Source organism: Chenopodium quinoa, unplaced genomic scaffold (genome assembly GCF_001683475.1).
Source record: "Chenopodium quinoa cultivar QQ74 unplaced genomic scaffold, ASM168347v1, whole genome shotgun sequence".
In the NCBI taxonomy this organism is placed as follows: Eukaryota; Viridiplantae; Streptophyta; class Magnoliopsida; order Caryophyllales; family Amaranthaceae; genus Chenopodium; species Chenopodium quinoa.
The window spans coordinates 877871-894412 of NW_018743285.1; the positions used below are offsets into that span (position 1 = coordinate 877871).

Consider the following 16542-nt stretch of genomic DNA (forward strand, 5'->3'; position numbering starts at 1 on the left):
GATTATTCATGATTTATTATTATTGCTTGATTACGTCCCTTTTTGCAGGTTTAAAGGGAATTTGTACTTGAAATCACGCCTAGTAATATAATTAATAATTTGATTTAGGATAACATGATTTTAATTCAAGTGATCACCAATATTAGATTTGATCGTGCATTAATAATAATCAACCAACGTAGATTAAACAGGTTTAGGGCTAATATGATGTATGTATGTTGATCGGAAAGCGCACATGAATATCATAAGAATTAAGTAGAGGCCGATTTAGGCCGGATTCAATCTCTTTTAGGTTAGATTCGTACCATCATCCCCGAATATCCAGTCATGGTTTCGGACCACTATGGAGTTAGCAATCTCCGTGATTGTGAATGGGGTGTAATCTTCGCACCTGTGAACGGTTTACAAGTTCCTAAAACTTGTTGGCGACTCTTCTATCTCTAGCTTCCTTCCCTTGGAGCGCCACCATTCCTAAAAGCATGAACATAGTGGGGCTCAAAAGGTTGAGTTTGAAAAATTCCCTACACTTACTTTTCACACTTCCCCAGCTTCTTAGGAAATTTCCGGATGATATGCCAAATGACTATCTATGACGAGAAGACGACATTAGTACTTGTGCAAGTGGTTTCCTCATCGCAGTAGCTTAGTCCGTCAATATGGCACCAGGTGGTTTATTCCCCATACAAGACAGCCACTGCTCAAAAATCCAGGTATTAGTTTCCGAATTCTCATGAGACACAAGGGCACATCCGAAGAGTATGGATTGCCCATGATTATTAACGCCAACAAAGTTTGCGAAAGGTAGCTCATACTCATTAGTTAGGTAGGTTGCATCGAAGCATACAACATCACCAAACTCCTCATATACCACTCGACTCCGAGCATCAACCCAAAGTACGTCCTTCAATCGCCCTTCTTCATCAAGACGATGTGCATGAAAGAAGTTCTGGTTATCGACTTGCATACGATCGAAAAACCCCATCATAGCTGCTGCATCACCGCCCTCCATTTTTAGTTGCCTAGCCTTATACACCTCATGGTGAAGGTCTTTAACAGTTTGCAAGATATCTAACCCACCCATCTTCGATGCCATACAACCGTGTATTTGAGTCACGGAAACCCCTTCTTCGTAATAGTTTATTAACTTCTTCCGCACATTAGGCGTACAATTCTTCATAGGATATTCCTTGACCAATGTAAACTTGGTAGGGGATAATTTATGATTGTCATGTTTCAGAATGGCAGTTCTCAATTTCCACTCACCATCACCATTAAGACTCGCATAGATTCGGGCATTGCATTCACATTTCTTCGATGTTCTTTTCCCCCGACTCAATTCATCTTCTCCTATGGCACCATTTACTGTATCCACTGCGTCCCCATAACAACATGCTTCCATAGCCTTACACCTTTTCTTTGCCTCTCTCTTGGCCCTCAAATCAGGAGGTCCCCAACATTCACAGCGCCATGTACAACCCCTCTTCTCACTAGTGGCCTTAGAAAATGAAGATGACACTCTGCTAACCCCAAATCCATGCTGCAGTCTCCACATCCTCCTACTTTTTAAAGACCATACCAACCCTGGGTGCCTCAACAATTGAGAAAATAATGACCTTATTCGCTAAAAACAATAGGCTCCATAGTCTCAATAGTCTTGATTGGAGAAGTAATAGGATTGGGAAAGGGAGATAAAGAGGGATGCACATAAGGTGTGAGACAATTCAAGGATGGAAGCTAAGGATTACTACACTGGATAGTAGGACTGTCATCAACATTACCATAGTAGACTAGACTATCATGTACTAAACTTTGATCAAGTATTCTCATGTCCCATGTCAACCAGATGACCTTCCATTATAACCAATATATAAAGATCTACTGGAGATACCATATAACAAATGGGTAAGCAACAAATGGGTAATCAACAAATAAACATAAATAACTAACAAAAGTCAGCATAATTACACAACTGCATAATAGCATAACAAAAAACCCAAGAAAATGGTAATGGTAGATTTAACAACCAATCAACACAAAGTTAATTTCAGATAGTTGCAACAAATTTCAACAATCGTATTCATATCAAAACCCTAGAATTATTTAATTTTACCAAAGCAATTGACGAAAGAGTAACTAACTGATGGAAAAGCATAATTGACAAAGACAAAGAAATAACTAGGAAGAAGAACGGAAGAATTCGATCGAGATACAGCTACAGAAACAAAATTATAAAAAACAATAATAAAGCTTCGGGTAAAGGAGACTTACCGAGAACCAGGAATAAGGAGTCGTCTCAGATCTGTGGATGCCGAATCGTCATAAGCTTCCACTAAATCCAACGCCTGAGCTGCTCTACTGATGTTATTCTGTCGAATTTTTCCCTCTGTGTTTTCTCTCTCTAACAATTGGGGAGGGATAAGAAACAATAACGACGTTAAGGACGCCGTCAACAATGAGTAACAAACGGTTGTTAGAATTCACAATTTGTCCAACTCAGCCAAATAATAGAAAAATAATAAAGTACAAACTCCAATGCATACAATTGCAACAATGCCACTATATAAACGAATTTCGTTTATAGTAGATATTAACGGAGACCGACTCCTAAAGAAAAAGAGTCAAACCTACACATCGACATGAACGGTAACAGTAAATATGGTGAAAGGGGCATAACTTGAAAATTGTTACATGATTTTTTTTTAAAGAAAACGTTCCAAAATGAAACCCGAAAAGGATTGAAAAAAAAAGAGGCAGCAGCCCCCACAGGCACACCAAGTCTCCCCCACACTCCACTTTGATTATAATCTTATAGCTGTGTCTCGTTTTTTAGAGTGTTCATCAATCTCCATCTTTCTTTCTCTCTCCTCTTTTTCTTCAATTCATCTCTCTCTCTTTCTTTTTTCCCCCTTTTCTCTTTCAACTCAAATCTCTTCGCAAATCCCTCCATCAATTTACTCGCTGGATATCTCTCTGCCTCAGATCTACTTTCTCCTCTCTCCTCAGGTATCCTTTATTTCTCTACTCCATTTTGACTCATTACACTTTCAATTTCTATTTGCTAATTCTGGTTTTTTTTTTTTTGATTTTTTAAAAATTCTTTTCATCTGCATTTCTTTTGAACTTTTGACAATTTAATCAACTTGGGATTTTAATTATCAGTAATGGGTACTAAACCCATTTCTGGGTTTTTATTGTTATTTTACTTGAACTTGAATCGCTGCATGTTCTCAATTTTTTTTGATTTATTTCTGATTATTAGTTTTTAATTTTTTTGAACTTATTCGTCTTTTACTTTGTTAAATTTCTCATTTTGTAGTTGATTCGAATTTTTTCTGTGATCAACCCCAAAAAGGTTCATGATTTTTGTGTTGGATTACTTTTTCTGTAGTTAGAATTTTAGTGTACGATCTCTTATATTTGTTTCCCAAAACGAGAATATTACTTTTTTTTGGGGGGTTCTTTTTCTTTTATTCTTATGATTTGTATAATTTAAGCTTTTGAGCTTTTGTTGATTTTTATTTTATTGAAGAGTGTTGTGATATAAGTTTACTGGACTGAGACTATAATTTCCAGCTTAGGGTCAGTTGCATTGATGGGTTGCTATAATTTTGGATAAGAACATGCTTATCGGGCGGCGTACATTGAGTTTTTTTAGTGATTTATGCCAAATTTTGCTGAGTATTAAACTTTGGAAAAAGTTAAAGTAGCTCTTTATAGTTGATGTTGATGTATTTTACACTTAAAGTTATATGTATGATCATACATTTATTGGCATAGAAGCTCTTTGATTGTGGGGAGGCGGGGATGATCTGTTTTTGTCATATGTAGTGAGTTTAAAGCAATCCTAAATTATAGGAAGGGGCTGTTGCTTGTTGCTGAAAAGTTGTTTGTGTGGACTAGGCCACTAGGGAGCTAGACAAAATCTACCAAAGAGATAGAGAGGCTTAGAATTATAAAGTATAACGATTTCATGTTGATAACTAGGCAGTTAATTAGTCATGCTTATAATAGTTACAAGCTGGACATTTAAGCTTGTAATTAGTGTTTCGAAGATTCTGCTCTGATAACTATAATGGCTTATTCAATTTTGAGAACTTACATACTGTAGTTCTTTTTCCCTGAGACCTTTCTACTACACTTTTCAGGTGATTGGGTGAAAATTTGTATCAGAATTTGCAGAATCAGACTTTGAAGGGTCTGGAACTAAAACTGTAAATAGTTCTGGTGCCCAGATGAGAAGAACTGATGTTATTAGCAGTCGAAGGAGGGGGGTTTTTCTCTTCTTCAGCTACTGGGTATAGCAAGGGTCTGACCCTTTTACTCTTGGGTCAGAAGAGTGATGATAAGCACATGAAAGTTGCACCTTGGAATCAATACCAGTTGGTGGACCAGGAAACTGAAAGTAACCTCCAGCTGGCTTCTGGAAAGAATAGACTTTCCCGCGGGTGCGCTACCTTTGTCTGTTTTGGTCGCGCTTCCGCAGGACTTGATGGGCAGTCGCCTCTTAAAGTAGGTCCTACCCAGCCACAGGATATTTTGCTGAGTGGTCCTGCAAACGATAGGGAAAAGGAACAGACTCAACAGAGCACTGTTGTTGACGATGATAACAATGCTAGAAATATCACCCTCAAGAGTAGCCTGAAGAAGCCATTGCATAATACTTCACAAACTACTAAAAACGATGATGAGCAGCAGCCCCTGGCTGAAGAGGATAGTGATCTCTCTGGACACACAGAAACGAGAAAAGTGCAGTGGACAGATGCATGTGGGAAAGAGCTTGCAGAGATCAGGGAATTTGAGCTCAGGTATATGACTGTGAAGGCTATAAAATTTCATGTCTCTTGCTAATTTTTTGTTATGTAAAAATGCTGGATATAGAATGTTACTTTCTCGATATCACTGTCTTCTATTTACTTACATTATTTAAGAGTATCCTGCAACAAGGAATTATTGGTTTGGCGTTTGTCCTGGTCTGCATTTATTGGTGCCTTATGTGATTACAATATTAATGTAATTTTATGTGGACCACATGTCATAGGTTTTGTTTTTAATCACTCTTATCACACTCCAGTATTTTACTGATTTCACTCAGAGACAATGCTAGGCACTGTTACTTGTGTTTGCTGCACTTACTGAAAGATAGTACTATAGTACCTACTAGTCCTACTTCATCAAAGACTTGGAAATTTATGAAGCTGGATTAGATATTAACTTAGGCTAAGGGGCAGTTTGGTTGAACTTCTTGGTATGGGTTGGAATGGATTCTAAATCCATTCCATGGTTTTATTTGTTTGGTTGGGTTATTTAAGTATGGAATCTCATACTTGGGGATTCTAACTCCACCCCATTCCCATGGAATCTCATACCCACCTCCCCCAAGGATTCATAATCCATACTATTACTCAAGTATGAGAATCCATTCCACGATTAAACCAAACAACTTTAGATTGGTAAGGGATATAGAATCCATACCACCCAAAGTATGGGAATCCATACCAATCCATTCCAGCTTAGTGAACCAAACGACCCCGAAGTTAATTTTGAACAGAGTCCTTATGGTCCTCTAGCAATGCAGCATAAGGACTTTAGTTTATTGTTTTATCAACAAAAGACATTCTTTTTGCATTTTAGCATGGGCTTCAACCATTTAATTCCTTCAAACCCTGATTCAGATATGTTTTGTCAACTTAATGAGTTATCATTGTATCATAAGTCAATATGGAATAATTTTAGCTTTTGTTTGATTGGAGGGAATCAGGTTTTTGGACTGTCTCATCTCCAAAATACTTAAGAGCTGAATCCATGTTGACAGTTCTAAGCTTTAAATTGGTTGTTACCTAACTAATACAATTCTTTTTTAAATGTTCCATCTAAAATCATAACTGTCCACAATAACTAATGTTTTGTGTCCTGCAATGTGTCAATAGAATTTTTTAGGATGGTATTGGTTGATTGATGAAACTTCTGGTGACATGTACAAACCAGCGTTTGGCATCGAAAATATTTAATCCTATCTAGAGGTTCAAAACCCGACCCGACCCGACCCGATCCAAAATCGACCTGAAAAATATCCGATTTAGATTTCAACTCGCGTGGACATAATAATTTAACTTGATCAACTTTAAAAATTGACCCGACCCGACCCGACCTCATCAGACCTGATCCGAACATCCGAATTGACACCTCTAAATTCCTATCCTTGGTTTTCTCTTTGCATAAAGTCAACCAAAGTGCTTTTAAGCTCAATGTGTGCTCCCCCTATCCCATCCAGTTAGTGAAATATCTATCATAAGCTGTCTCAGTATATGGTAAAAGTTGCATTTGCATCAATCCTACAGCAAGTAATGTATATATGAGGTGTAAATGTTGTAAAGTTATATCTGCATTTTTTTACATGTTGCCAACCTTTGTAGGACATAGTAGTATTCATTATTGAACAATTCTTATAGTATATGTGTTTATTAACTTATTGAAAGGGAGGGGGGTGTTTGGATGCTGTGAGTGTAACCTGTATGAGTTTGAGACCCCTTTAGCCTAGTACTATAGAAAAAGAGTTGTTCCCCTTGATCACAAAGACCAACTAGCTTACAGTCTTGTAGGAAGATAAGCATAGTTAAGTAATACATTTATGTAGTTAATTTTGACTAGAGGTTGGAAAATTTATGCTTAATCGATGTAGTAGAACCTTTTATTACATTGAATATTTGAATGTTTTTTGTTTAACATCTTATACTCCAGACATGATATAAACCTGTCATCTGTGATGCTTAGGAGTTAGGAAGCTCTTTGTCTTGATTCAGGGATGCCTTATAATTGCATGTGAACAAGTTTGATTATCCATGGAAAATAATTTTTAACATGATAGTGCAAATGCTATTTTAGCATTAGTAATTTGACAAAGTTGTAATAAGTTGCTAGTGTTCATACTGGCTATTTACTTGGGAGGTTTGTGGGCAAAACAGTGATGACTAATTTTTGATTCCTTTCTAGATATACTTTGTAATGCTTAAGGAATAAGTTGACATGGTATTGATCATGTGCTACATTTGATTACTTTCTGATAAGGAGATTCTATGATTTCATTTCTGGGAATTAGCGTGGCCCAATTTGATTCTGAATATGATTTATGATAAAGAAATGGGTTCTACCATTTATTAAGACAAACGTGGGTGGATAAAAATTTCTCACTCATCCTTGCAAAATTTTGGATTTGTAAAGCTGGTAGAGAATCAGAATTCACAGCCATCATCAATAAGAATGTGTCTCTTTCCAGCTAATCTCAAAGACCTCCTCATTGCTTGCTTTGGTTTTAATACTAATGTAGCTGATTTAAAATGTGCTTTAATTATAGATTGTGTCTTCCTTACTTTAACTTTCGGGCAATACCCTATAGTGCCTATACAAAGTAAAGAAGCAATCATCAGTGTGCCTATTCAGTGCCATGTTCTTCATGGAGATTTTTTTTAGGTAACAGGTGAAACCTATCTTTGAAGTATTTCATCTCATGACTCTACTTGATAAGATACTTTCCTCTGTAGATAAAAGACCATAAGGCGTGGGAGTACGGGATCACTTAGACAATCAGCTTTTACATTTATGCAGCTTGTAAGATATCTTAACTGTCACTGGAAACTGTCTCTGGAAGAACAGTGATATTCTGATAGGGGCAACACAGAGATCCCAATCCACGAAGAAACTGAGAATTTTTTTAATAGGAAACCACAACACTGGCACCAAATCATGAGGTTGGGAGAGCTGATAATCAAACCCACAACCCCTTGGTTTGGATCCCAATTGACTCTTTGAAGAAGTTGAACAGTATTTTTCCCCCCATGAAAACCTCACAGATTGTTCATGTGTGTTCGAAAGTGGCCATCTATCTAAAACTGAAAATACTTTGCTTGAGTTATCTCTGTTTCAGAATAGTTGTAAAGAATTCGATAACCATTAGCTTATTACTTTCACCTGTTCAAGCCTACTAACTGAAAAGGAGAAAATAATAATTAACATTTATTGGATAGAGATTCATGCAAGGGTTGCTTACTTATTGTTTGTGTTAAGTGCTTACAATTTTTATCAAGGCAGAGTTCAGTGAAATATATGAGCTGATTCCCTGTGACTTTTAATTAATCTATCTTTTATAGTTCTTTTTTTTTTTTTTTCCCTTGTGCATTCTCTCTCTTTCTCTCTTCAGTGGGGGATGTTTGTCTAAGCATTTTTGGTGTAGCATTTTGTACAAAAAAGAATCAAGCCCAAACATGTACATCATCTCTAGATTTAATTCAGAAGTCTCAAATTAATATGATTTGTCCACTTCTTTCTTCTTCCAAGGATATTATAACCTAAATTCACTTTATAAAAAAAGACACATGAAGCTGTTGATGCAGAGCTTCCTGAGAGCTTTGAATATAAGGATTACACAACCTGCTGATGGTCATTTCTTTCAATTATAATTGCTACATGCTTGCTGTGCTGGAGCTTGAGCACATCTATGCCCCATTAACTTGCATAAGCATAACCATTGTCTAAGCCCTAAGGCTATCACTTGCTGCAATACTAGTATATGGTACTCATCAGGAATTGCATCTGCCTTTCCTAGAAGTATTAGTTATGGCAGTCTAGATGGCTTTCATTGTAACATTTAGAACCAATGGTAATGCCTTATTGGACAGTGGGATGTGTGGATACTGGATAGATTTGATTGGCTTGATTTTTGCTTTTGATCATGTCTGTCTTACTGACAGCAGCAATAGATATGTCTCTCTATTTCTGTTCAAACTTTATCTTTTCTTGCACCCTGTTTATTGTGTAATTTTTTTTTCCCAATTAAAGTTTTGTTATTTATTTTATAACGAGTATACTTTTGTGGAGTTTTCATTTATCCTGTGCACAATTATGTCCTATCCATTGCTTTCTACTTACATCTACCAAATTAAATTGCAGTGAACATGGCGATTCAGATGACGAGTTTGTCAATGGAAATGGGAAGACTTGTTCTTGCAGGATAATGTAATTTGGGCTTGTAAAAGCCACTTGATTGAATCAAAATCAAGCATTGTGGAAGGGCATTAGATTGGGCTATTTTTGTGTGCTTAGCTGCTGTGAATCAAGCATATTTGGATTTACTGAGTGCTGTTGCCCATTTTTCGCCTGCTGAGTGAGTGGAAAACTAGAGCGAGGTGCTTGAGGTTTCGAGTGTGTTTTGATATGAGTACAGCCATCTGCTAAGATCTGGCATTCGGATGCCTCTACTGGCTGATTCACTTTGTTAATATCTTGTCAATTTTGTTTCATTGAGTGGACCGTCAGATTGAATTTTTTGTCATCTCTTTCAATCATTTTTTCTTCCCTCTTCACCTCTACTGCTTCTCCCCCATTACCCATTCTTTTTTTGTTTGGGTTACTAGATCATGTCCTTTTCCTATTTCATGACTCAGTATTTATTGCTGTGATTAAAGTGTTCTTGCATTCAATCATATTTATGCCGCTTACAAGCCTTTGTATTTAGCAATCAAGTCACCCTGGCCCCTAGGTATATTCAGTAACAATGCATATGCAGGTTTTTTGGGATCTTTCTCATACAGATCCGAGCAGATGAGTCGTTTGATTTAGTTCCGGTTTGGTTGATGTATCCAGTCTGATATCTGTAGCAATTCAAGAGGTTGTATAGTGAACTTAAAACTAGTCAAGTTTATTCTAATCATGTTGATTCTGATTGCTTAATTAGGTAGAAAAGTAAAAGAAATTGAAACCTTTACTGTTCAGTTTTCTTAATTATCTGTAAACAGAGAATGGTCACGAACAAGTCTTAATTTCACGCAGTTGGAATACATTTTACTTCATTTTAAGGAACCATATCTTACTTCCAAATAATCGTTAATAATTAGCGTCTTTGTTAACAGTTAGCCATTTAATCTTACTCTTAATACGTCCCCCTAATGACCAACTATGGTTTTAAATTCCTGTTCTCAGAAAAGTAATTATTCTGGGTTCCATACAGCCAAGTAGAGTAAGACTCAGCCTCAGACTCGAAAGCGGTGTGAGTCACACTCGCCTCTCCCTGCAAGTAGGCATTATCCACTTGCTCATAAACAATCAAAATCCTCAAACCCAATAAATCATAGCCACATTTCATCTACCCATTAACAAATTTCCTCTGATTCTGATAACACTTCAAATTCCATCCTCTGCCTTCTCCTCTCTTTTTCTCTCCTCCCCAATTCAGACAAAAACACTTGGATTCAGAAAAATATGTCAGTAGCAGCTTCAATCCCAAGTATCAGACTACCAACAACAACATCACCTTCTTCATCATCATGTTCTTCTTCCTCATCAACTACCTTGAGCTTAAGGCTATCACAAACTAAGCCCTGTATGTCATTTACTGTCAGAAGTTCACAGACTGAAGGTCCTATCAGAAGACCTACTGCTCCTTCTCCTGCTCCTCCTCTACAACCGCCTTCGCTGCCTTCTTCATCTCCTCCTCCATCGCCTTCGAAGCCGGCCTCGGTTTCTAAAGTGGTGGAGGATAAGAGTGTGATCACATTGGAGTTTCAGAGGGCTAAGGCTAAAGAGCTGCAGGATTATTTTAAGCAGAAGAAGCTTGAAGAAGCTGATCAAGGCCCTGCTTTTGGTTTTGTTCCTAAAAATGAGATTGGCAATGGCAGGTATGTTATTTATTTTACGGCTATGTTTGATAACACATTTTTATTGCTAAATTATTGGAATATTTGTTTTTCTTAGTAAATTTTATTTTTAATCTCCCTACCATCATGAACATTTACATGTTACCGTGGGGTGATATGTAATTTTCGATATTGATGTACTCGTTTTTATTTCAATTCACTATTACTTGTCAGTTATGGATACCATTGAATTTAATAATACTTTCGTAAGAATTACTAGTGCATAACCTTGAAAAACAATTACTTGGGAACATAGGAGTTATTGTCAATTATCCAATGTTGACCTTGTACCAAAATTAATGTAAGATCCATAAGTTGATGATTATTATTAAACGTGTCGCAATGTGACTATTGTATCGGTGAATTACTTAACAGATGACTCAAATGTTGATGTTCTAATTGGAAAGTTGTTAATTTGAAAGTGATTTTTTGTTAATGTGAATGAGAGACAGAGTAATCGAGATTGTGCTTCCCATCACTCTATCTCTTTGATTATATAAGCTTGAGGAAATTGTGGAGGACCATATAAAAGGGCTTTGATAATGAGGATCATGATTCAGTCATTGTTTAAGATTACAATTAACACAAGTTTATAGTATGCTATGGTGGCGGTTGAAGAAAAACATGTTTATAGTATGCTATGGTGGCGGTTGAAGAAACACATGTGTAACATTTACTTTATAACTCATACTTCCACTTTTCGATACTGTTTGTTCACTTCAGTCTTTGTAACTCATATTGATGAGGGTTTTATGAATTAAGCAATGTTTTTCCAAACACCTAAATTTAGATTTTCCTTGTTTGTCAGTGAAAAAGAACATGTAGAATTTGATACATGTTTAGTTTGTCAATGTGATTATGCTTTAAGATTACAAGGACTAACTGTTAGCATTCTGATACAATATTTCGATTTTCTGTGTGTTTTGACATGATGTTTTGCATATAAAAGACATCAACTATGGGATAAATTGTTTCATATATGCTTTTTTTATTCTTGATGCCTGATCTATGATGAATAAACTTCATTTCAATTATAAAATAAGCTTTTTTGATGTGTTAAATTTGGTATGTGGTGATGTTATGATGTTTGTGATATGACAAGTAAACCATAAACTGCGCCTTTTTGATGTGCTGCTATCAACAGATGGGCTATGTTTGGATTTGCTGTTGGGATGCTGACAGAGTATGCAACCGGATCTGACTTTGTGGATCAAGTAAAACTCATTCTCTCCAATTTGGGGATTGTAGATTTAGAATGAGCTAAATAACACCATATCTTTAATTTCATTTTCTACTTTTTACAGTTTATTATACACCCCTTTGTGATTTCTGTCATAAAAAATCAGAGTTTTTACCCTTCTTTTGTGTGTTGTGACAATTTAATTCAACTGTTTGTTGCTATCACCTGTATTTATGTACTTGGATTCTGCATTTTTGAGCTCACAATACCTATAAGGTTCAAATTACAACTTTTTTCTTTTTTTTTTTTTTAGTAAAACTCTAGTGCAATCCAGGGCATTGCTCGGGCCACACACTACTTTAGCAATTACAATCTTGTAAAATGATAATTGCAATTGCCTTAAAAGCACTACAAACTTGTTTGTTGACACCCGCTTCCTATTTCCGGATAAAATTGCCTAAAAATAATGTCAATTTGTTTTTTTTTTTTTTTTCTTTCTCCTCCCTTTTACTAAAATTCTAGTGCATTACTGATTAATTCACAACCGTAAATGATAAATCAACCCTTTTACGGTTTTACCACCTCCTATCCATTTTCTTAAGCTTTGATTAGAGTTAAATGAATCAATTTTGGAGGAAGTATTGGGTTGGATCTCTCCAACGTTCACGAATACATATTTAGGCTAAAATTTGCGATTATTTTATTTATAGACTACAATTAGCAAAGAGAATACTCTATAATAAAAATATATGGCCGCATTTGACAAGTTTTCCAAAACATCTATAACATTTATTCGCACGTCTTACCACTACAGCGACAAGTGATAATTACATGCTAAGCAAGGCCAAAGAAAAAAAAAAACAACGAACAAAGCCTAAAGATCGTGAATATCATATAAATGAGAAAAAAAAACCTCAGTAAACACATACAAGTATTTAGGAGAAACTTGTAGTTGTTCGTGCAGTGGTGATTGAGACTGACTTTGTAGAGTGGACCCGTGTTCGATCCTCCGCAACAACAATTGGGAGGAGACTGGAACCTAACCACCCAAAACTGATCCGAATCTGGATTAGCCCAAAGGGTAAACCGGGTGAACCACCGAAGAAAAGAGAAACTTGTAGAGAGCCTTTTTAATGGTAGAAAATGGTCGTCCCTTTCCCACCCTTGATTGTTGAATGGAAGCATTTGATGCAAACAACGGGTGATTGAGAATGTCAATTGCCGAGGGTCTGTAAGAAGCAGGACCTATACAGCGTATAATCAAGTTTCTAACTTAATAATCTGTGACTTAAATACAAGTTTTGGCACAATATACTTTCTTTTCACTTTCCAAAGCTTATCCAAAGTACGGCATTCCTTGTATGGTACTTCACCAGTAAGCATTTGAAGAAAGCACAACCCGAAAGAGTATATGTCAGTCAGTTGATTATGGTATAGCGGCCTATCCTCCGGTCCAATTACTACACCGTGTGTTATTTTAAGCTTGACCGCGTAACACAAGTCTCCTATCATCACCCGCCCTGTCTTTTTACTGAAATAAAAGTGATCGCAGTGGATATTATCGGGGGATCTTAACTGTGTAAATAATGTAACCCTTTGAGAATCTGTCTACCAAATTCCCTGATTTCTTTCACATCGAAATGATCGTCTTTGTTGTTTAAGTAGTCTTCCAAATTACCTAATGTTAAAGGCTCAGTAATCATGTTAATATAATCATCATCCGTCCAATAATGATAGCACTTTACAATATTCTCATGATCTAATGACTTTAACGGTTCCGCTTCAGAAATCAAATTCATAGCAAATCCTTTATAATTAATTATGATTAGTTCATATGAGAATGTCTTACTCCAACTAATTTCTATTCCTTCAATCTCATCATAACCTTTGTATACTGATTTGGAGTCCATTTTGCCTACGATCTCGTCGTACCTTGCGTACCGTCCTGTTGGATCTCTTTCGACCACCTTCAGACCATTGACATCGAGCGATCCAGTGATGACCATCACTAACTAATTAATTAATCAGCGATAGAGAAACAGAAAAAAGAATCTAATTGTTTTAATGGCTATGGATTATTTGTGATGAAAGTTTCGTAGAATGCTGCAAAATATATAAAAAGCAGAGATGTAGTTAAGTTGTGTTAGGGTTATAGGTTGGTTCCGACTCAAAAGGAGTAGTTATAGTGTTGACTATTTAGATGCTTAATGATAAATATTCGCGGAGATAAATAGGAAAATGATAAATATTGTTCAAAATTTAATTTCTTTTGAGTTACATTTTTTAAATATCTAAATATACTCTGCCCTTTGATTTGTTCAAAAAAAAAAAATATCAACAAGGGTTTTTTTTTTTTTTTTTTAATTATATATATATAGGGGAGGGATCCGGTAAAAACCCCTCCTTATATAAAAACCCTAGTTATACAGGAACCAATCATAGTCGTAGGATTAAGTTACTTTGGACGGTTAAGATTAAAATACATATTCTCCCTCAAACCCTTTACCAATCGTCTAAAATTTTCTCTCTCCTCTAACTTTCTCTCTCTTCGTGTTCATCACTTTCTCTCTCCTTAAACCCCCAAAAATCTCCATAGAAATTACAAATTGAAGGATTTTCAAATTAGGTATGTGTTTTTTTGTTTTCAATTTTGTTCAAATTTCATGAAGTTAGCATGATGTTCAAGTAGATTTTGCGATTTTTTGATTTGATTTTTGCGATTTTATGTTTTGCGATTTTTTGATTTGAATTTTGCGATTTTTCTGTTTTGATTTTCATGAATTTTGCATGAGTTTGATTTTTCTGATTTGATTTTCATGAATTTTTCTGTTTTGATTTTCATATTATCAGATATATTTTCCCATGCATGCCATCCTCCTTTGCGTTGATATATGAATACTTTTTTCACACTGCTGTGTGCTAAAGGTTTGCATAGATAAGAATACAAAGATTCACATCATATTCATAATATGCTTTTCAGGGTTTTGTCACTAGTTGCATTACTAGAGGCAACTCATAAATAAGTGTTTTGCTTGTTATGTTAATCCTCGGCGGTTCATTTATGACTTGAGCCTAATATTCTTGAAGTATTGAATTTAGTGAAAAAAATCGTGGTTGCATTACACCTAGTGTGCTGTTAATCTTGTGGTTGAGGTTGTGTGACGGATTTTAGCTTGACTGGGAAGAATTAGAATTAGTTAGTAGCTGTGACAGAAGATTACAGTTGCAGATAGTGTTTGTAAATTGGAATACAACTGTGATTATTAATAAGTTGAATATTAAATCAATTCTTGCTATTTTAGACTTTTTTGTGCTTGTGTTTTGATGCTTTTGTTGGGATAAGGGATGTTGTTTGGTTAAAAGCTGACTGGCATCATTGAAATTGATAATGACTCAAATCCATCTTAAAAGCAGAAATAAGCATATCATTCATATGTACCTTGTGATATTTGTGCTGGTTATGCAGCCATGTAGGATCTAAACACGTCTTTTCATTTAGAAGATCTTGGTTTAGGGTTTTCTTACAAATTTGCTTCTTAATTTGATTTTTCCATTGTTTTAGTTAGCTTACATTTTTTTTCGGGTTTTATTTTTTATAATTGTAGAACTACTTAGTGCTATGGATTCTTCGGTTGCTATTGATTCTACCAATACCCAAAGCTTCTACGAATGTACCTTTGGAAAGGAAACCGTACGTGTTTTCTTATTTGCTCATTTTATGTTTTCTTATTAAATGCTTGCTGATTTAATGAATGATTAAAGAAATGTTTGCTCATTTGACTAATGAGCAACTAACACTACTAGAAATAGGCTTATTTCCGAGGGAATGGTTCCGACGGAATTTAATTCCCTCGTAAATTTCAAAAATTCCGAGGGAAATTGACTTTGTAGGAATAATCCGTCGGAAAAGTTCCTTACCGACAGAATATTCCCTCGGAAACTTTCCGGTGGATTTTATTTCCCTCGGAATATTTCGGTTACAACGGAATATTCCATCGAAGAAGCTTCCGACGGAAATTATTCCCTCGGAAGCTGAGAAAAGTAAAAAAAAATGCAACTCTTCTTAATTCTGTACAGAACACAGAAGCAAAAAAAAAAAGAAAAGAGGAAGAGGAGGAAAGGCGACACAGGAAGAGGAAGAGGAGGAAAGGCGACACAGGAAGAGGAAGAGGAAGAGAAAGAAAGGGAGAAGGAGAAAGAGGAAGAGAGAGAAAGGGAGGGCGACATAGGAAGAGAGAGGAAGAGGAAGAGAGAGAAAGGGTGAAGGAGGAAGAGGAAGAGAGAGAAAGGGCCACGCCCACCAGCCGCCGCCACGCCCCCTCCGCTGCTGCACCGTCGCCGGTAAGTTTCCTTAATTTTTTTTTTTTTAATTTTTTCCGGAAAACCCTAACCACCACCTTTCACCTAGGGCGTACGGGAGTTGTTACTAATAACCACCAACCCCAAAGCCTCACTCGCCGGCGGGTCTGCAACCACCACGCCCAGTCGCCGCCGCCGCCGCCAGCAGGTACTTTCCGTTTCCTTTTTTTGTTTTTTTTTTTTAATTTAATACACATATGTTATTATTATTTTTTATACAAAATGCAAGCATAAACTTAAAAGCTTAAATCATAAATGTAGTTTATGCTTTTATTTTTTGTTAATTTTTTGTTTGAAATTTGAATATTTGTAGGTTTT

At 36.1% G+C, this 16542-nt stretch overlaps 3 protein-coding genes across 3 annotated transcripts; 2 read left to right on the forward strand and 1 right to left on the reverse strand.

The window, feature by feature from the left end:
• Positions 1 to 643: 643 nt before the first annotated feature.
• On the reverse strand, positions 644 to 1552 carry LOC110735589 (protein FAR-RED ELONGATED HYPOCOTYL 3-like). The gene has a single exon (XM_021915778.1). The coding sequence runs from the start codon at positions 1550 to 1552 to the stop codon at positions 644 to 646; it is 909 nt and encodes a 302-aa protein (XP_021771470.1).
• Positions 1553 to 2753: 1201 nt separating this feature from the next.
• Positions 2754 to 9497, forward strand: LOC110735662. The gene is made up of 3 exons (XM_021915851.1): positions 2754 to 3003; positions 4146 to 4805; positions 8944 to 9497. The coding sequence occupies exons 2-3, from the start codon at positions 4246 to 4248 to the stop codon at positions 9011 to 9013; spliced, it is 630 nt and encodes a 209-aa protein (XP_021771543.1). The 5' UTR covers positions 2754 to 3003; positions 4146 to 4245; the 3' UTR covers positions 9014 to 9497.
• Positions 9498 to 10130: 633 nt separating this feature from the next.
• LOC110735663 (light-harvesting complex-like protein OHP2, chloroplastic) lies at positions 10131 to 12156 on the forward strand. The gene is made up of 2 exons (XM_021915852.1): positions 10131 to 10667; positions 11830 to 12156. Exons 1-2 carry the CDS (start codon positions 10252 to 10254, stop codon positions 11942 to 11944), a joined length of 531 nt encoding a protein of 176 aa, XP_021771544.1. The 5' UTR covers positions 10131 to 10251; the 3' UTR covers positions 11945 to 12156.
• Positions 12157 to 16542: the final 4386 nt, after the last annotated feature.

What these genes read in the sequence shown, in the direction of transcription:
- LOC110735589 (XM_021915778.1), bottom strand. Translation starts at nt 1,552, where the DNA reads ATGTGGAGACTGCAGCATGGATTTGGGGTTAGCAGAGTGTCATCTTCA.
- LOC110735662 (XM_021915851.1), top strand. Translation starts at nt 4,246, where the DNA reads ATGTTATTAGCAGTCGAAGGAGGGGGGTTTTTCTCTTCTTCAGCTACT. An exon ending in ATCAGGGAATTTGAGCTCAG is followed by an intron (nt 4,806 to 8,943) that starts GTATATGACTGT and finishes ATTAAATTGCAG; the next exon opens with TGAACATGGCGATTCAGATG.
- LOC110735663 (XM_021915852.1), top strand. Translation starts at nt 10,252, where the DNA reads ATGTCAGTAGCAGCTTCAATCCCAAGTATCAGACTACCAACAACAACA. An exon ending in AATGAGATTGGCAATGGCAG is followed by an intron (nt 10,668 to 11,829) that starts GTATGTTATTTA and finishes TGCTATCAACAG; the next exon opens with ATGGGCTATGTTTGGATTTG.